At 43.2% G+C, this 20093-nt stretch overlaps 8 protein-coding genes across 8 annotated transcripts; 7 read left to right on the top strand and 1 right to left on the bottom strand.

Moving 5' to 3' along the window:
* Nucleotides 1-1711: 1711 nt before the first annotated feature.
* On the top strand, nucleotides 1712-2093 carry EAE97_002148 (uncharacterized protein; the record flags this gene model as incomplete). The annotated part of the gene is made up of 2 exons (XM_038872659.1): nucleotides 1712-1935; nucleotides 1958-2093. 2 exons carry the CDS (start codon nucleotides 1712-1714, stop codon nucleotides 2091-2093), a joined length of 360 nt encoding a protein of 119 aa, XP_038735865.1.
* A 2448-nt stretch (nucleotides 2094-4541) lies between these two features.
* EAE97_002147 (uncharacterized protein) lies at nucleotides 4542-7947 on the top strand. The gene is made up of 2 exons (XM_038872658.1): nucleotides 4542-6360; nucleotides 6410-7947. The coding sequence occupies exons 1-2, from the start codon at nucleotides 5105-5107 to the stop codon at nucleotides 7425-7427; spliced, it is 2274 nt and encodes a 757-aa protein (XP_038735864.1). The 5' UTR covers nucleotides 4542-5104; the 3' UTR covers nucleotides 7428-7947.
* Nucleotides 7948-8433: 486 nt separating this feature from the next.
* EAE97_002146 (uncharacterized protein) lies at nucleotides 8434-10035 on the bottom strand (the record flags this gene model as incomplete). The annotated part of the gene is made up of 1 exon (XM_038872657.1): nucleotides 8434-10035. One exon carries the CDS (start codon nucleotides 10033-10035, stop codon nucleotides 8434-8436), a length of 1602 nt encoding a protein of 533 aa, XP_038735863.1.
* A 778-nt stretch (nucleotides 10036-10813) lies between these two features.
* Nucleotides 10814-12018, top strand: EAE97_002145 (uncharacterized protein; the record flags this gene model as incomplete). The annotated part of the gene is made up of 5 exons (XM_038872656.1): nucleotides 10814-11138; nucleotides 11198-11298; nucleotides 11350-11401; nucleotides 11454-11774; nucleotides 11831-12018. The coding sequence occupies 5 exons, from the start codon at nucleotides 10814-10816 to the stop codon at nucleotides 12016-12018; spliced, it is 987 nt and encodes a 328-aa protein (XP_038735862.1).
* Nucleotides 12019-12395: 377 nt separating this feature from the next.
* On the top strand, nucleotides 12396-13871 carry EAE97_002144 (uncharacterized protein; the record flags this gene model as incomplete). The annotated part of the gene is made up of 3 exons (XM_038872655.1): nucleotides 12396-12548; nucleotides 12616-13223; nucleotides 13274-13871. The coding sequence occupies 3 exons, from the start codon at nucleotides 12396-12398 to the stop codon at nucleotides 13869-13871; spliced, it is 1359 nt and encodes a 452-aa protein (XP_038735861.1).
* Nucleotides 13872-14431: 560 nt separating this feature from the next.
* Nucleotides 14432-15568, top strand: EAE97_002143 (uncharacterized protein; the record flags this gene model as incomplete). Its single annotated transcript, XM_038872654.1, has 3 exons — nucleotides 14432-14736; nucleotides 14798-15093; nucleotides 15150-15568. The coding sequence occupies 3 exons, from the start codon at nucleotides 14432-14434 to the stop codon at nucleotides 15566-15568; spliced, it is 1020 nt and encodes a 339-aa protein (XP_038735860.1).
* Nucleotides 15569-15772: 204 nt separating this feature from the next.
* Nucleotides 15773-17186, top strand: EAE97_002142 (uncharacterized protein; the record flags this gene model as incomplete). The annotated part of the gene is made up of 2 exons (XM_038872653.1): nucleotides 15773-16132; nucleotides 16196-17186. Exons 1-2 carry the CDS (start codon nucleotides 15951-15953, stop codon nucleotides 17184-17186), a joined length of 1173 nt encoding a protein of 390 aa, XP_038735859.1. The 5' UTR covers nucleotides 15773-15950.
* A 1109-nt stretch (nucleotides 17187-18295) lies between these two features.
* Nucleotides 18296-20070, top strand: EAE97_002141 (uncharacterized protein; the record flags this gene model as incomplete). The annotated part of the gene is made up of 4 exons (XM_038872652.1): nucleotides 18296-18497; nucleotides 18560-19668; nucleotides 19731-19809; nucleotides 19874-20070. The coding sequence occupies 4 exons, from the start codon at nucleotides 18296-18298 to the stop codon at nucleotides 20068-20070; spliced, it is 1587 nt and encodes a 528-aa protein (XP_038735858.1).
* Nucleotides 20071-20093: the final 23 nt, after the last annotated feature.

Below are 20093 nucleotides of genomic sequence, written 5' to 3'. Positions count from 1 at the left end.
ATTATCTGTATCAACAAAATAATTCCAATTTCCCACTAGATCACCGCCAACACAGCCCGATAATCGGTAGACGGCCGAGAGAGGAAACAATCCCATGTCCACTCACCACCCTTCACGCCATTCGTGGTAAGGTTTCCCCTCAACAGTTTCTAACTAACGAAATTAAGAAAGACAACAGTGGAGATTTTGGCTGACCGATATATGAGATGCGTAGACGAGTACTGGCAACTGGTGGTATGATATGTATAGGATGATATATAGAGAAGCGAGTTGGACTAGATGAAAGTTTGACGATTCAAAGATTCGATCTTAACACTCAAGCGATATATACAATAGACGGATGTATATACCCAGGATTTCAACAACTCTTTCAATGATTGATCATCCCAATTCTTTTCACCGTTGAGGGAGGATGTCGGTACGATTTATACTTCCTCTATCTCTCTCACCTTCTGAAAAAAGGATGGCTACAATATATACTTTTACGTGCATACATCTGACAACGGATCTGCTAAAGACAATTGAACCCTTCCAACTAATGCAGACCCCTGAATTTCCATGACAGGATTCTTCACCTCTACTCCATCAGAGTCCATCTTCACATTCTGAGATCCTTGAAAATCATATAACGACATCGGCCTCAAGAAGAGAAAACTTGATATCATCAACTGCATTACCCGACGAGGTGGGATAAATGAGCGAACGTGGCGTTTGAGTCCAAAAGTTTCACGTACGGGTGCAGCTCTTGTGTGGTAACTTGTGCGAGTACTGGCGAGTAGGGGTCAAATGAGGTTGTGATATTGGTTAGCTCATGCAGGAACGAACATCAAGTCAAGCCAAACTCGTAAAAGCTTACTATTCGAGAAGTGGCTGGCAGATTAGCGACTTTATTCACACCTTACTTAGCTCTGGTCTATTTGTCGAATACTACATGCAGTATCTACAGTCTTCAATAAACTTCTTTCGCCCTCCATGGTTACGCTCGCATAAGATCAGAAAGGGACCAAAATCATAAAACCTCTTTGATATGAGACTGTGGCACAATGCTGGAAATGACATTATCCTCACGAGTATGGTCAAAAAGCTACAGAGAATATTCAAATATCGATGAAGTAAAATGTTTCCTTGGCTAGGTGGATAGTTTCCATGGATTTCTTCATAGTAGCTCGCCTCGGACCCGGAGATCTTATTTATCTTGATTATCTTTTTGATCAGATAAGATTAAAAATTTGATCTTGGATATTCTCCATCGAGAGTGTCCACAACCTCTCCACATCAGACAGGATCTTTATATGTTATGTGTCATGATATCGGAATCTTGGAAGAAATTCTTCAAAATGGTGTCAAAAATAATCTGAGAACCTTGAGGACGAGCTCAAGATTCATATAAATTACCTCACGGTGCGGGATATACTCCGATATACAGCATTATCACTATCTCCACATGATCTACTAATCATTCAAGGCAAGTCGAGACTCGGGAATACACATCTGTTTTCGTTCAAGGCAAGTCGACACTTGGAGACTACAGACCGCTGAAACCGGATCTCGTCTATATATATATCTCACGCCACACTCACTTTCTCGGACAGATCTGCTTCGTTTAAGATTTCTACGATGTAGGATATGACCGGAGGATGATGTTGGCCTTCAAGGAGCCTAAGCGCCGAGTTTCCTTTCTTTTATACTAATAAAGCTCAATGATCTTCAAATGTTCCGGAAGAAGCTACTACGTGAGAATCACGGTATCGAGCGCTCAGAAACCAGGCACAAAAACCCTACCGGAATTCACGAGGTCCGATCCGACGCGGGAACGTTGGAGTGCGTCTTCCCTTGTGTAAGTGAGTTTAGTGTCGGATTCGTATCGGTGGTGGGAAATAAATGGCGAGTTGCGGATTCACCCAGAGATATAATTGCCAAGAGTAGCTCGAGTAGGTAAGATAAAATTTTGCAATAGCAATCTTTTATTGACACGAAATTTCTGTGCGAATTACCATCAATCATATCAAGAAGTTGTATCCTCAGATTTCGAGGAAATGTTCATCTCTCAGAGAGCCGGCTGGAAGAGGAAAGGAATGCGAGAGGAGGGTTAAGGGAAAACTTTGATCTTTTCCTGTACTCTTATGAAGCATTGCTTCTCTCAAATCAAGGAGATCATTTCCATAATAGGCATTTGAGGGTAATATTCCCATCGGCAAGAGGAATCTTTGCCGGAAAAAGACATCAGTTGGTGAGTCAAGGAGAAATATATGAGTCCTTGTGACATGATTCAGTATCGCCTATTGGTTTCCTCAATCACAGAGCTTTACCTACCTATTTGACGGAGAGCTTTTAGAGCTTTCATCACCATCAAAATTGAGCATGAAATTATAGATTTCAGATTGTTTTTGGTCTATTTACAAGTACAGACAGTAACAGTATCAAGCTTTCTCGCAAGACTGGGGCTTTAGAAATATTTGAATTGAAGGAAGACCAGACGAGTGCCAAGAGCCAAGTCATTACTTTTGAAATTTGACAACCATTAGTTGAACGAGACAAAACGGCGAGAGATAGTTTGGCTACTGAGCCACTCGTTCTCATTATTCCTCGTAAATACGCAATTTAGAGGGGAGCCATAATGTTTTCTGGAATGTCGAGATTCCTTCTTTCTACCATAGTAGTTTCTCCGTAACGAAGATCACTAAACAGATGATGCAAGTGCACTGTAGCGAAAATGTATCGTGTGCTTCGACGTGTGTCGGTGATATCCAAGTCGAGTAACTTACAGCAGTTGGTTCGCACGGTTCGACGCGAAGGGGTGTGAAAAAGATTTATCCCAAGTGTATCCCATGTTCAATGTGCGGGGCTTTGGTGTGCTTGGTGTAGTATCAGACACAGGGAATTGATACCGACGAGGCAGCAGCTTAATAGATAATGAAATGAATGATTGAATGAGATGCATGAACTGATAATACTTTAGACTTTGAGAGTTTTGACTGGTTTATCATTTGGGCATCAATGGATGAGAAATGAGAGAATGGAGGGTGAAAATACATGAATGTCCTCTGGTCGTTTTGATACAATAAAACACTTGAGAGGAAATACCCCACGAGCCCACCACCTCAGCCCCTTCATCGCCTCGCTACGAGAGAACTTGTCCAATTCAATAAACTGTTACTTGCCATTCCTACCAAGATACAGGTGCAAATACAAAACTGTATGTAACATTCTGCTTTTTGAAGTCAGCAAATGTATATTAATGAATTTCAGAAACACCATCTATGGATTCTATACCCGCAACACCATCTTTGCTATTCCTTGTAAGTTGTAAAGCTCTGTTGGTCTCACAATTTGAAAAATTGTTCAAATTCTGTTTTCATCTCCACAGATTTCCCGGCATTTAACGATGATATTCCGAAGCAAGACTTTCATCAAAAAAACATCAAAGAACAATTACAAGTGAGCTTTGAATTGATTCGAATTTCCAGTACCCTCAAGTGGTCTCTCGATTTTCGTAAATATCATCGGCTGATAGACGAGACGGATTAACTTCGAATCAATCTAATCTGTCTACTAGACTAATATGAACCTCGTGCATACAATATATTGGTATGCTGACGGCGGACTTATCTCCCAAGTCAGCCAACTTCAGCAACAATTCTTATAACATCGTCATCGGACATTTTTGAATTTAAGGTTATTAACTCTTCAAATTTAACTCGAAGCCCTGAAAATATTTCAAGGGCCCAGTTTCTATCCACACCTTTAATACCTTCTTCGACGATATGCTGGCTGGCAATAGGATTATGGGGGTTCTTTGAGCTGGGGTAGGGAAGTGAATAATTGGTAAAGTGTGTATGTAGTTTTTCCACTTTCTGTACTTGAAAGCACAACGCCTGGTTAAATCCTTCACCTCTAGAAAGGTGATAGATTTCAAGAATAAAGGTTAGATATTTTCTTGTACATCCCAATTAGACAGTATAAATAAGTCCGACCGAATAAAAGGCAGTAACCATATACCGGAATTTTAACGATGTGATCTTCCATGTCTTTTGCTGTACCTGAGTTTCTAGTTAGGATTTTTTTGGGTAAATTGCCACTCATTTTCCTCTTTGGCCCTCGTCTGCATTCCAATCCAATCACGTATTACTCTTGTATTTATATTTTTCCGTATCGGATTTCCTTATTGGTCTTCATAAAATGTGCTAACTAGGCAGGTTAATTCCGAGCAGCACCAGAGGCACACCACAACAGGCACAATACGTAGTCTAGATTTTGATACAAACAAGCACTTGGGGTTTTCAAGCACATCCTTCTAGTTTCCTACAACCTTATCTTATTTTGGAAAAGGACTCCATAAATAAAGTGGCTACTTGTTGAATAAAAACCAATAATAATCAATACGAAAACCAGGAACCATTCTAAGCCATACAGAACAAGGAACACTAAGCCCGTAGACGATTAGTGTTATATTTTCAAGACTCATTACCCTCATTACCAGCATTTTTCATTCTTGAACCATTGTCGACTGACCATTTGATTGGATATCGATCCTCATTAAGCGAGTAAGTTCAATCCACTATATCGTCTCGGATTTGGAACTTGGCGTACTTGGCGATCTTCTTCTCACTGGTCTAAGCAGCTTCCCTCAAACAAGTCTCTCCTGGAAAATACCCCCAAACCTCAATTTTTACTCACTGTACACCCAAAATACCAAGGAAAATCATTTCTTTACGACCCATTCACTCATTTTATACTTCACACTTCACATTTCACACCTCACACCTCATACCTCATACCTATCAACTTCAATCAATAATAACACATCATATCATTTCGATCATCATTGGATGTCAACGCGAAGAACGACTACGACTATTGATATTTATACCCTTTCGATCCTCTTCTGGAACCCTTTTGATGAATAAACGACCGATTATATATAACTTCACTTGCTGCGAGAGGGAGAACACCATTTAGAGTTGTACTTGCGGACTTTTAATTGAGGCGTGTTGTGTGTGTGTGTGTGTGTGTGTGCGTGTGTGCGTGTGTGTGTGTCGAGAGTGTTGAACACTCGGGAGTGCGGACATCCGTGGTCATATAGGCGCTCACTCAATCGTAAAAAATGGGCGAATCTAATCATTCTTCACACATTGAACATAATAGAAGGGAGTCTCAAAGGTCGACGCGATTATCGATGCAAATGCAGGACGAAGATGAAGAAGATTATGCTTTGGCGGCTATGGGAATATCGAATGGTGGTGGTTACAGACCCTCGGACTCACATCAACATACTTACACTCCACCACCACCACAACAAGAGCCAATACAGGAACAACAACCTCAGTCCCCATTATCACCTATAGAAAGACGAAGAGTATCAACACCACCGCCACGACCTTCGAGTACAACGAAACCAAGAGGAATCGATTCGTTCGCATTACGAAATGATGGTGGGAATGGTCAAATGTCAAGGGGTCCAACGTTCGCGTACTCGGGGGAGAATGGAAGTGGAAGTGGTTATGGATTAACAAGGACATCCACTGCAACAAGTATGTCGAGCATATCGAGCGAATCAATTATGATGAGACCGGAAAGCCCGTATAGAGGACCTACAGGACCATCGCACCCATATAATATGTATAATCAAGATTCACGATTAGCGAGAACAGCGAGTATAGCGACGACTTCAACAATGCCGGCACCACCACAGGAGATGTCGTACACGGGACCAAGCGGACCAACACATCCTTACGGCATGTATCCGCAGAGTACAGTTTCGAGTGATTCCGACCAGTTGCCGATTGCACCCATCCCTGTTGGTTTCCCAGGTCTCCATAATGATTATCAACGAAGATTAGGTCCGGAAGGTGAGGAGGCTGCGGATCTTATCGGGCCTGATGGACACACGGAACAACTACCACCTTATACCAAATATCCGGATGAGGCTTTTGCTAGAAAACTACGACCTACATCTGTACCAACACCCGTACCTGTACCTACCATTCAAATGCCAGCTCCTATCGTTCCTATATCTGGTGCTGGTGGCATGGGACTAGCGACTCGAAATCCCGAATTTGCATCTAATGAAGATCTTCGTTCATCTCAATCACGCCAATCATCAAGGAGTATAATGTCAGATCGAAGTTCACATCATAGCAATCACGCCGATATGGAATATTCCGAAAAGCCTCCACTGAAGAAATGGCAAGTTGCTGCCAAACGAAAATTATGCGGTATCGTTCCTGTATGGGTTGTTGTTTTGATAGTCTTGGTCTTCGTTCTCTTTGGAATTGTACTTGGAACCGTTTTTACTATTTTGAGGCCGAAACATGGTGGTGACCCTAATAACGGTAGCAGCAAGCAACATCATGATAACCAGTTAGTTTTCATCATCTAGTACCCAAGCCCAGGATACTAATTTCTATAGATCAAGCCGAACAACGGTGTATGCGACCATGACCACCACATTCGATGCAACACCTCTGTCTACTGTACCTGCTTCGCTTCCATCGCTTCCAACCGGAACGTACAATATGCCCCTCACCGTTCCTTCAACTGCTCAGAGTAGCTGCATCATGAACACCGCCGAAAACTCAGCTTGGAGTTGCTCCATAGCCATGACACCACTTGAAATGTCTATTATAGACATTCCGGGTGGTGACGAAGTCGCCAATAAGGAAATATCTATGAATTATGGCAACGCTTCCTTGAATTTCTATCCATACGGCGCCCAACCACCGATTTTATCGTCTGCTCAGGTGCTATCTCTAGTCAACGATTCGGAATACCCTAGTCGAGGTCCAGCCTGGTTTTTCCAAGTGCCATACAATAAGGTGGTTATATTGCCGCAGAAGGCTCTCTCAACAAACATGAAGCGTCAACAACCTGCCTCGGGTTTCATGAATCGTAAAGGAGTAGCTCAAGCTGGAGATCAACCTTGGTTTTGTTACTGGAATGGAACCTTATTAGAGGCATTCATTTACGCCAATGAAACTAGTAGCGCAGGTTCTTCCTCTACGGTCACTTCTGGTGGTTCGTATCCAACTAGGACTGGTAATGCATATGGTACGAGCACTTACTCATCAGATGTACCTTCTTCTACAGCTGGAGTTCAATCACAACAGTCTTCGTCATCTGGGTCTTCTCAAAATGGCCCTCAATTTTTACCTCAATATCCTAAAGTTTACAAAATCGCCGAACGCCGTATCCCTCGAGGCGGACAAACTGTTCCGGCTTACTGTGTAGCTCATCAAATCTTATCAAATGGCAACGCTGAACCATTAATGAATTCAACTGGTCAGCCTATTACCATCTATTTAAATGAGACCGAACCCACAAGTGTCTCGCCACTGTCGTCTCGAAGTCTTGTCTCAGACTTCTTCAAACGGGATTTGGTGGAACGAGACGGCGATGAGAGTTGCGGTTGTGTGTGGCTGGAATCTTAAACTTTGATTTCACTTGGATCCGAGACGAGACTGGATTTACAATAATTTATGGGCGTACTTTATGAGGATTGGCGAGATTTTGGGGGTTTTCAAATGGAAAGGATATCTATTGTATATTGAACTCGGTTGGGAACATGGTGTTTGGAACATGGGATGGATATGCATAGCAAGAGCAAGCCTACTTGATCTTTTGCAATATTGTTATTCGGAGCAATGGAATTTTGGGTATGTAGGATTCGGGTTTGGGTTTTTAGGTTATATTATATGTTGTGGCTATTTCTTTCTATATCTTTCTGGACATGTCAAAATGGAGAGGATAGGGTATTTTATAAGGAATAGGTTATGAAAGAGGAGGATGTATGGCTAGATGGATGAATATCAAGATTTGAATAAAGATGGGGTTTATGAAGAATGGAATGGAGAAAGAGAGAGTGAATGGTGATGTGGTAGGGAATGTGGATGATACCTTTTTTGATAGCAATTAGCAATGAAAATGGTAATTGATTGACCTAAATGATTGTAATGTGAGGGAGTCATATGAGGGAGCTTCGAGTGTGACGAACGATTTTCGAATCTTATTAAGTTATCCTAGGCTGGTCGGTATCTGGATATCTAAGTATCTCTACATTCTACACGCCATCTTTCTATCTCTCCTTTACCAGTCAACGTCTCTCCCTGGCCCTCAAATCTTAGAACATTACCGTGTTTATATGGAGGTATCTATTTGCAAGTTTTAGGAGAGGGAGCTTAGTATCGTTCGTTTAGTACCCTTCTTATTCATTAATTTATGGATGTTAGCGGGCGGGTCTGTACACTTCTTTCTTCTTTCTTAATCATTGTGCTAGGGAATTCACACTTCTCTGTCAATATTAAATATCAAGAAGCATTCATTGCGAGATAAAGCAGCTTAGTTTCGTATATATATAATATTACAACGAATTCATGAGCGCCTCAATCTATTCCCATGCCAATATCCAACTCCCTCTCACATATCTACATCGCCCACTCAAAAGATGTTGAGAAGCGAAGAGATCTCCCCCACAATTCCCGTGGCAGCAGCTGTCCCCGAAGTGGCCGGTGCACTGGTAATGCTTGAGGCGTCTGTAGCGGCAACACTACTCACACTTTCCTTCGTCGTACCACTTGCGACACTCTGCACGCTCGAGGCACTACTGCCCGTCGTAGAAGCCATCGTAGTCATCCCGCTCGTTCTCGTCGACGCCGCGCTGTATACACTTAACTGGCTTGAGTAACCGGCGGCGCCGGCTTTGTAAAACGCAGCATTTCCAGCTTCGGCGCTCACGACGGGATCTCCGTAGCCGGTTGGAATGACGATTTTACTAATGGATGCGGAGGAGGAGATGGTGGATGTGGCGGTTTTGGCGCTGAGGGAACATCCGATGGTTCGGATGGCGGTGGAGGAGATGGTGGAGAGCTTGGTTACGGATCCGAGGGTGTTGGTGGCGGGGGACACGAAGTAGGTTATGTCGGTTACGGTGTTGGAGACGGAGCAGGAGATGGAGCTGCTGGAGGAGGAGATGAGGGAGGAAGAAGTTATGGTGCCACTTCCTGGGATTGAGCTTGAGCCAGTTCCTGATGATAGTGGTCCCGTGGTGGTGAGAGATCCACTGGTGACGGAACCGGTTCCAGAAGAGATCGATCCACTCGCTGAGGCAGAGCCAGTTCCAGATACCAAAGACCCAGTGCTGGTAATGGAACCAGTTCCTGTCGGTACTGATCCAGTACTGGTGAGAGATCCGATGGTTTTTGAATCAACTCCAGAAGAGATTGATCCACTAGCTGATGAAGAACCAACTAACGTACCAGTGCCGGTAAGAGACCCGATTGTTTTGGAATCTATTCCAGAAGAAACAGATCCACCGGTCAAAGTAGAACCAGTCCCAGATGCCAAGGAGCCGGTGCTGGTAATGGTTCCGGAGACTCCACTAACACTGGCCAACGAACCAGATGCTGAAGACGATAATTGAGCAGACGTGACTACAGAAGTAGAACTTTTACTGGATACCAAAGAGCTAGAGGTCTCTAGGCTGGAGAGCGAAGAAACAGTGGAAGATGAGACTTGAGATGTCTGAATAGAATTCACCGAAGTAGGAATTGAGCTGGTGCTTAAAATTGAGGATTTGGAGACAGTACTCGTACTACTTGGTGCCACAACCGAAGTCGAAGTCGAACTGGTCAAAGTAGAAGTAGGTTTGGTGGATATGGATGACGTAGTTGGAATCGAGGTTGTCTTGATTGAAGCGGTGGTAGGTGCCTCGGTGGTTTTCACCGGGGTAGTCGTAGGTGTAGTTACCACGGCCGTATTTTTTTGCGTTGTTGCTGGAGCCGTGGTTTTCTGTGTTGTTGGTGCAGCCTCTGTCGTTTTAGCTGTAGTTTTGGCAGTTGTTTTCTTCGCGGCTCTTGCGAAGAATTTGAACAACCCTAGATTTTCAAGAATCCCTTCCGAAAGTGGAGGGGTCTCTAAAACAATTGCAGATGTCGTTGTAGCTAGGACATCAGCAACGGGATCTGCTTGGACTCCTGGATATGCTTGAACAGCAGAGATTAAGAGAACGGAAGCAATAAGAGAATGAGAAGAAAAGTACATTTTGAAATGAAAGAATGGAAGAAATGAAAGGTTTGTAAGGACTGTTAATAACAGAAAAGACTGTCTAAAATGTTCAAGCGAAGGTTGAATTGAAGATTCCAAGTTGGAGTACTACATCTTATATGATAGAGGTAACATTCGGGAACACTGATCAACGTCGTGGATAATGGTCACAATCATGGTATCGGTAGTACAAAGGATCAGGATCGTATCTATTATTGTTATCGTTTGGTTTCAATCATGAGATAAATGATTAGGGGTCAGAAACGAAATGAAAACATAAGCAGATTTCCACAAAATAAGCGTAGCTATTGATTATGTCAGGCGAGTCGTAAGTATTGTGGGTGATATGCTGATGAACTGCGCCTCAAGCGATTTAACCTTAAGATCCCACAGTATGACAAACTTAAGGTTCCTCTCGGCATTTTCTCTTGTACTTCTAAAAGAAGGATGAAATAGGATCAAACTGAGGCCATCCGGTAATGCCTTGGCATAGGCTTTTTTTGGGCTGTGGGGAAATTGTACAGTGAGTAAAACGAGCCATGCAGATATAGCATATTGTGATACGACGCCTTTCGCATCGTTGAATACTGTATATATTCTCTTCTCCCAAATAGTTGAAGAAGATTAAATCCATCCAAACACTCATTTTTCTCATTTTTGCTTGCATAGCAATTGTCTGTCTTTACCTTGAAGTATTGAAATCCGTCTAACATTTTCATTTTCCGTTTCTGATTCATATTTTTCCAACTCTCCCAAAGAGCCTTCAAACAACAAAATGCAGCTCCTACCATACCTTTTAACTACCGGCCTAATTGGCCAGGCCATGGCCGTGAGCATGAGCAGTCGTTTCACTGTTTCATCTACTTGCTCAACTTCTAAGGTAGATGACATGTTGACTGAAACGATCGATATGGTAGATACTGCTATTCAAGGGATTGATACACTTCTCAATGCTGGAGTTAAACTCAACCCAAATGTTGCATCCGCTGCCATAAAGTCTCTTACGAAGGCTGCCACCACCGCTTGGGGTGTTACAGAACCTAAATGGTGGTCATATTCATTAAGTGCAGCCGATACAGCTCAACTAAAAGCAGCTCAAGGTATGTACCGAAGCACAGGCTAATAAGCAACTAAAGCACCATATCTAACAAGAATATAGCAAACTATCAAAAGCTTTACTCAGCCTTGAACTCCGGCACTGGAATGACCGCAAGCGAGAATACATTATTCTGTGATGATTCAACATTAAAATGGACTACTGTATGCTTTGATCATCACCTGAAGAGATACTCAATCTAACAACGTCCATAGAAAGCAATCGATATTTTCCCAGACGGAGGTACCATGACCACTGAACAGTACTGTGAGTATTAAATGAACTGTATAGTACAGCACTAGCTAATAAAGCACTCCAGTCAAGGCCCAAGGTTACACCGATACCAGTGTTGTCAAAGGATTATGGAAGGATCCCGACCACAAACGTGGTAAGAACTTCAACTTTATCATTGACGAATATAACGGAGGTCAGATGTGTGGAACAACATCTGCCGAAGCCATCACATACTGGCAAACCGGAAACATGTTCATGTGCCCCAACGCATTCAACAGTGCAAACTACAAAACTAGCTTGAAAAGCATGAGGACTTCGACAGCTCAAGTCGAATGGAAAGATGTTCGATCGCTTCCTGGAACATTCTTGCACGAAATGATGCATTTCCTCGATTTGAAACCACATGGTAAGGCTTTCCTTGTTCTGGGAGTTAGTTAGGACCCTGCTAACAAGAAGAAATAGTTATCGATCAAAAGGTTACTGGTGATACTGGGGGACAAGTCGCAGCTTATGGTCTGATTGCAGTTTGGATGCTGGGTGGTAAAGCCGGAGAAGAAACTGTAGACAGGTCGAAGGCTTTGACAAACGCTGATTCTTACAATGTTTTCGCAACGATGGCATATCTCCAATCGGCAGAATTTATTGGCTAAACAGAAGGATTGAGAAGAAGAACGGAAGAACGTGTAGATAGAAAGAAATCGTTCAATATTGATCAGTTTTTCGGTCTCTTTTTGCTCAGGATGTTCTGCTTGCTGTGCTGTGGAGGCGGTGATACGATCAGACATGTAGGTTAGACGATCCGCGGGTCTTGTTCGAACAGAAACTCGTAGAGCACCAGCGTGCGCACTACCAATGCCTCGAAGTTCTTACATAGAAATTTCCACCAATTCATTACTTCGAATATTGGATAACAATATACCACCGTTCCCAAGAAATTGACACGTAAGACGTGCCAGCATACACTTTGAAAGTCATATTCCGGGCCTACTATCTCAACTCAAAATTATCAAGCAGAGGCAAAGTAATCATGCCTGGCGGTAATAAGAAACGGACTTTTGCTCGGTGGAGAGATCCTGCCACTGGTAGATTTTGTGCCGCGCCCAAACCTCAGCCCCCAGATCCAGCAACGGCCGCCAAATCAGTGTTTGAAGAACAGTACAATGTACTACTTGATCAAACGGTATGTTCAAAGTTCTCCGACTGAATATATGTATTAATATGTCAGATCTCTAACGATGTGTTTCTAGCATAGTGATAAAAAAGGGTACCTGGAGGATTTGAAACGGGAGAAGTCCAAATTTGAGCAGAAGGAAAAGGAGGTCGAAGAACTTAAACGGGAAGTTGCAAGATTGAGTGAAAACAGCAGAGATATTGACAGGCATAGGCAGGAACTTAAAGATAAATATCTCAAAGAGTTCGAGCAGCAAAAGCAAGAAGCCGAAGAGATTAAACAAGAACAAGAGAGGAGAGTAGCACATCTGCAGGAAATGATTCGGGGAAATGGCCTGGAGGAAAACTGCGACATTGCATGGGACGGCGATTTCAAAGAAAAACTGAAGAAGGCGTTTCGGGATCGACGTTCGAATTGTTACACCAGCGTGAAGGTGTTAATAGTTCTTTGGGCTTCGGATGATTTAGGTCTTTCTGAAGAGGTGGATAATTTGGCAATGGTATTCGAAAATTTATACAGCTTCAACGTGGTGAAATTCGCCATACCTGATCTTGATCCTGCAAACGCATTGGCGGAACGGGTTCAAGAGTTTATAGGAGATGATTCTCCGGATACTCTTCTCATCTTTTCGTACAATGGTCACGGCAGCATCGAAAATAGTAGCTATGACGCTATTTGGTCTGGGTAAGTTTACGACGTGCCACCATTGCTCTCTTTAGCTAACAACATCGAAGAGGCGGTAGTTCTCGTATGCATTCTAATGGTATCCAGACCCTCCTTGAGGAGTCTAAATCAGATACCCTTCTGTTGTACGACGCGTGTCATTCTGCAAATACTGCTATATCACTTAACCCTCCAGCAGGAAGTGTGACAGAGTTAGTCGCGGCATGTGGATTTGAAACCACTACCCGAACGGGCAACAACTCTTTCACGTCCGTATTCACACGGGAGTTATCTTCCGCTGCAACAGAAGGAGCTGTGTCGGTTTCTGGACTGTACAATCGAGTACTTGCTCGTCTGAGAAATGATCGGGACCGCAAAACAAATGCGACACCCGTTCGTTGCACGTTGGTATCCGACGACGATCGGACATCCATTATACTCGAACCGTTATTGTCACCCCCAGTTATCGCGTCTCACCAGTCATCAGAATGTTTGGATGGCGGGAATGCAGTGTACAATATTGGAATTGTAAAAAGAGGAATCGAAATGGGTGACACTTCGGCCTTTTTGAGATGGTTGTTGCGAGCCCCATCTGATGTTATCGACGTCCAACTACGCCGCATCAACATTCAGAAGCAAACCTTATTGAATGGTGGTCATGAATCTTAATATAGAGGGTTTCGACTCCAGAACCAACGATATGACACGATGCCATCAAGCTAGAGCGATAGATGGCCATTTAGCTTTAATGCCGATAGTGTCAAGCTTGAGGGCCAATTCGATCGCTACCCTTGGTAGCACGCTGACTATCTAGGTATTGAAAACCTCACAAGTTTTCTCTTATCAACTCCTGGTAGCTGTTTTGGTGATATTCTATAATCGCATGTGGTATGTTCATAGGGGTGTGAACGGTCTTTTTAAAGTAATTACCAATGATACAGTACAGTACTGTTGTCGAGCCTCGGCTATTTTTGTTATGCGCAGTGCAGTATCGAGGATTTTGTAATTCCAAGACCTTCCTGTTGTATCTTTCTTTAGACACAAAAAAGGATGAGAAACTGAATACCATAAATATAACCAAATCATGTACCAATATTTAAAAAGTGCTTGTCAAATATTTCTTGTATTCACGTGATATATATATATATATATTTAGGCTTCTTCTCTGTCGTTACAGCACAACCTAAAACCAGGCTCTCACAACAACAGAAGTCACCAAATCATTAACTATGGCGGATAGCACACGACCAGACCGTGAACACGGTCGGAGAAAAGATTCTCGTTCCAGATCACCTAGGCGACATCACTCACATTCTCATCGGAGACGATCACCGCATAGTGATCATCATCGAAGCAAACGTCCGACCGAAGCAGCACCAGAACTCCCATACAACTGTAGGCCGATCACGAAAAATGATTACGAGACATTCAAACCGATGTTTGCATCGTATTTGGATATCCAGAAAGGCATATTTCTAGACGAGTTAGGGGAAACAGAAGTCAAAGGGAGATGGAAGAGTTTCCTTGGAAAATGGTAATTGCGAATTCTGGCTTCTGCCCACAGAAGTCTTGGAGTACTGGCTAACATATGTGAGGAATCGTGGAGAACTTTCAGAGGGTTGGTATGATCCATCAACATTGCGAAAAGCCCAAGAATCGGCGAGGGAATACGAGGAAGAAATCGCTCGAGAATCAAATCCGGTCCAGTCAAACGAACCTTCGTCGAGTTTAAGTCAGCGCGAACCTGAACAGAAAGACTATGAAGTAGACGGCGATGGAGATGATAGTGATGATTCGATGGGCCCAACATTACCAGGGGAGATTAATAAATCCAGAAGGAATAAGCCTGGGCCCAGTATACCAAATATGGAAGATTTGGAGCTTAGGAGAGGTATTTACACACGCCAGTGATAATTAGAAGTACCGCAAAGTCTAACTGTTTCGCAGAAATGGCTCTTGAAGATGGGTTAGCTCGCCGCGACGACATAAGGTTCGAGCGGAAAATTGATCGCAGACAACAAAAGGAAGCGCTAGATGAACTGGTTCCTCGTGCTGAAGCTGGGACACGAGAACGGCAATTGGAAAAGAAGAAAGAAGTGAACGAAAAGATGAGATCATTCAGAGAAAAATCTCCTGGTGCGGCAGAAGTTCCGGATACTGAGTTGATGGGCGGCGATGAAGGAATTGAAGGATTTAAGAAAAAGAAAGAAGAATTCCAGCGCAAGAAGAATGAGAGAGAATTGAGAAAGGAAGAAATCATGAGAGCTAGACAAGCCGAAAGAGATGAGAGGCTACAGGAGTATAAACAAAAGGAAGATGGGACTATGGCTATGCTCAAGGCTTTGGCTAAGCAGAATTTTGGATGATCGCATTCAATATGGTTAACAGGACAGAAGTAATACATACGACTTTGGCAAATCAAGTCCTTACGATTCCCTTCTACATAAATTGTATTGATATCTGCCATTCCGCAAGAATCCATTGTCAAGTTTAAGAGAAGCACATTCATTCAGCCTTGTGAGACACAGCCTTGTGAATGCCGAGCCGGATAAAATAAATCTATCACTTCACTTCCATCTCAACACAACATAACAAAAACCAATTCAACCTACATCAATGCGACATATCTCCATGTGATCTATATTGGGGAGCTGCAGGATTAATTTACATTACAAGTATATCATAGGAAGTTAACCAATCACCGCAATCTCCCGAAAATAAAGTATTGCCGGGGGCGAGGCTGTCGCGATGGAAATCATCAGGAAGAGGATGATGCACACTGGACTGAGGGTTAATCGTCTGCGTTGTTTGAATGAAGTCAATCGTAGCTCTGATCTATTTCGCCACTCAATAAGCACAACGACAATTCGAACTGCGAAACAAAAACCCCAAATACCTAAAAAGCCCTTGAGATCTCAACAGCAATACAAGTAGAGCTTCCACCTCAACATACATTATGTACCTTGCAAGATTTCATGCTAACCCCCCTGCAGAACTCCAAGTCCAAGACAAGTTTTGGTCCCTACTCCACCCCCTCCTCCCCCTCCACCAGCAGCGAAACAACATCCACTTCGAGGTAGGAAATTCGCTTTACTAGGAAGTAGTATCGCTGCTTTGATATTTGCCGGCTACTCTTCCTATTTATTTGTTCTACTCAATAAAGAGCCTACTGAATCTTCTTCCTCTAAAATTCAAGCTGATGTCTCATCCCGCTATGACACCATTGCGTCTACTTTTGATTCGGAAGTTGACTGGACGGAATGGAGTATGGGAATTACGAAGATGCGCAAAAATTTGACGCAAGAAGCACATGGAGATGTACTCGAAGTATCCATTGGTACAGGCAGGAATTTAGAGTATTATGACTGGGATTTCAAAGGATTCAATGGCGTTGGGAAACTTCAAAAAGTGGGTGGTATTAAGAAGGGGAAAGTCAAGAGTTTTACGGCTGTTGATAAAAGTGGTGAGATGTTGGAGGTTGCCCATGAAAAGTTCTCGACAATGTTTCCAGGAGTTTTGGGTGTGAGATGGATAATTCAAGATGCTTCCGAGAAAATACCAGGCCCCCCTCGAAATGCAAACGAAACAAGCGGGAATAAAGACGCGAAATATGATACAGTAATTCAGACTATGGGATTGTGTTCCGCTGCTGATCCGGTAGGATTGTTGAAGAATCTGGGAGAGTGCGTGAAAGAAGATGAAGGGCGCATATTATTGCTGGAGCACGGAAGAGCAAAATGGGATTGGTTAAACAGAGCGTTGGACAACAGTGCAGAAGGGCATGCAAAGCTTTTCGGATGTTGGTGGAATAGAGATTTGGGGAAAATTGTCGAAGAGAGTGGGCTTGAAGTTGTGAATATTAAAAGACGACATGGTGGAACGACCTGGAGAATTGAGTTAAAAAAGCCCAAAGCCACGCCAAAAGACAGTGGCGTGAAGGTTGCTACAGAAGAAAAGATACAGGATGCAAGCAAAAAGGGATAGTGGTAAATATCAATCGAGCTCGCCTTTCTTTACACTCCTCTTACTGTACCAACATAACAACGAATCACAAATATATGCGCCGGAGTTGTCGTATTACCGCAAGGCGATATCATAGTAATTATCCGATATTCTGCAGGATTTATCCCCATGCTGCCGTAGCTATATCCATGCTCAGTGGCCACCAATCGCTCTTCTCTCAACTGGCCACCCTGACCTGTCCAGTCAACACAACTGAACCAAAATGATAAGCGAAGGGGTCCAGATTTCTAGTCGAGAATGGTGAGTACGAAATTGATTTTAGAAGTCTAGATAATTGGTTCGACCTCTCCATGAATTCCCCTCAGTTCTCGACATCATTCAGGACCTTGGGCTATTCACATAGTTAGCAAGATCAGCAGAATGTCAATTGACGTCCTTGTCCGCACGCCGCAGACGTTATGCGTTATCCCCTGTACGGCGATCCCGCTGATGACGTCCGTGAGTTCTGGAAATTATGATTACAATTACGAAGTACATGAACTCAGAATTTCCTGGATATCTGCCCGGTAAGACGATTATGATTTCAATCGCTAGGTTAGCAAGCTGGGGTGCCATGCAACTTTCAAGTTTCATAAACATCTATTTGTTTTACCCTTTACCCTTATCTTCATTCGCATGATTACAATTTACAAAATGATATATTCTCATATCTAGCCATCACGTGCCAGGGGTCTAGATAGGGCGTTCCCCGGCCGGAGAGTAAGGTTACAGTATAGTGGATCTTTACTAGTCAGTTAACCCTTCACGGTCCCGTGTCAGTGTGTCAATGTGGAAACTAAAATCAGTTTAACAAAATCTTTTTACATAACATCTTCCTTGACTTGTCACAAACTGCATGTTGATCATCCAAGGGCGCTTGACTATTTCCTTCTTGTCATTCTCTTATCATTTTGCGGGGTCGATAACCTTGTACGTACGCGGTGGGTAAGATATTACCTTCTAGGTATTACTCGTATCTCTTCAAAGTTAGATAGTGAGAAATATGTAGATATTTCTGTCGCTTTCCCCGTTTCTTTCTTCCTGCATATCTTCATCTTTTCTCTTAACTTTCTCCTTCATATTCGGTAGTCATGCCTCGAAATCATGATGCCGATGCTGATGCGGCTCAATTGGCTGCTCATGGTCACAAACAAGAATTGGAACGCAATTTCTCTTTGCTTTCTATGTTGGGTCTAGCATTTGCAATTCTTAATTCTTGGACTGCTCTAGCTGCGAGTTTAAGTGTCGCATTACCAAGTGGTGGACCAACTTCAGTACTCTGGGGATTGATTAGTAAGTTTATTCTCAATTTTGCACTCAATCTATGAATTTGATGCTGACTATGGTTTCAACAGCCGCCGGAGTATGTAATTTATGCCTTGCCGTCTCTCTTTCCGAATTCCTATCCGCCTACCCAACCGCAGGTGGTCAATATCATTGGGTTGCAGTCATAAGTTGGAAGAAATATGTTCCTATTCTCAGTTGGATCACTGGATGGATCAATGTTTCCGGCTGGATTGCACTCGTTGCTTCGGGTGGTCTTTTGGGCTCTCAGTTAATAGGAGGAGTTATCTCACTCATGCACCCAAATTATGAACCACAGCGTTGGCATCAGTTCCTCCTCTACGTCGCATACAATATCATTGCCTTTATCGTCAATGCATTCATGACATCGCTATTACCTCTCATTACGAAATCGGCATTCATCTGGTCGATTGTCGGATTCGTCGTGATTTGTATTACCGTTTTGGCGACAGCCTCTCCAGATTACAACGACGCATCTTTCGTCTTCACCGACTTTATCAATAGTACAGGATGGCCTGACGGAGTTGCGTGGCTTCTTGGTTTGCTCCAAGCTGGTCTTGGATTGACTGGCTTCGATGCTGTCGCTCACATGATTGAAGAGATTCCAAACCCAGGAGTTCAGGGTCCTAAAATTATGATTGGATGTGTTTTGATTGGTGTCTTTACAGGATTCATATTCCTTATGGTCCTGCTATTTGTAGGAGGTGATGTTAACGATGTTATTGAAAGTGCTGCGGGTCCATTACTTCAAACTTTTTACCATGCAACTGGTAGCAAGGCCGGAGCTATCTGTCTTCTTATCTTCCCACTCGTCTGCCTTCTATTCGCGACCATCTCCATCACTACAACCTCCACGCGTATGACATATGCGTTTGCTCGCGATAACGGTCTTCCTTTCTCAAGAGTTTTTTCTAGAGTCCATCCAAAGTTGGCTCTTCCACTAAATGCATTGTACCTTACAATGGCATGTGTATTCCTCTTTGGACTCATTTTCTTGGGCAGTTCATCGGCTTTCAATGCAATTGTTAGCGCCAGTGTTGTGGCTTTGGGTGTCAGTTATGCGATTCCTGTCGCAGTCAATTGTTTGAGGGGGAGAAAGTGTTTACCGGAGACAAGAGCATTCAAATTGTCGGAACCAGTGGGTTGGGCTTGCAACCTGGTGAGTTCCCTCTAATATACTGATCATGCTTTTGGGAGAACATATGCTAATGAGACGTATAGGTTGGCATTGCTTATGTGATGGTTACTACAGTTCTGTTCCTCTTTCCACCGGAATTGCCAGTTACAGGAAGTAATATGAGTATGTCCCCCCCCCCTCCCCCTATCTTCAATCTTCATTTCTACAATACTAACACATCACACAGATTACTGCGTAGTAGCTTTCTTCCTTGTCTTCGTCATCGCAGTAGTGCAATGGTACGTCGACGGCAAGCAAAACTTCACAGGTCCAAGGATCGATATGGATGCTATGCAACATGGAGAAGTTGTGGGAATAGTGGTTGGTGATGAAACTAGTGGCACTCCTAGTGCGGATTTTGGCGATGTAAAGGAAGTCAAATAAACTCGACCCTTTACAATAAAATC

The sequence above is a fragment of the Botrytis byssoidea genome (assembly GCF_014898295.1).
Source record: "Botrytis byssoidea strain MUCL 94 chromosome Unknown BBYS_004, whole genome shotgun sequence".
Lineage (NCBI taxonomy): Eukaryota > Fungi > Ascomycota > Leotiomycetes > Helotiales > Sclerotiniaceae > Botrytis > Botrytis byssoidea.
This window is presented reverse-complemented; position numbering and strand designations above follow the sequence as displayed.

Bases quoted from the DNA above. Each gene is read 5' to 3' on its own strand.
- EAE97_002147 (XM_038872658.1), top strand. From the start codon at position 5,105: ATGGGCGAATCTAATCATTCTTCACACATTGAACATAATAGAAGGGAG. The intron at 6,361-6,409 runs GTTAGTTTTCAT...TAATTTCTATAG, and splicing joins AAGCAACATCATGATAACCA to ATCAAGCCGAACAACGGTGT.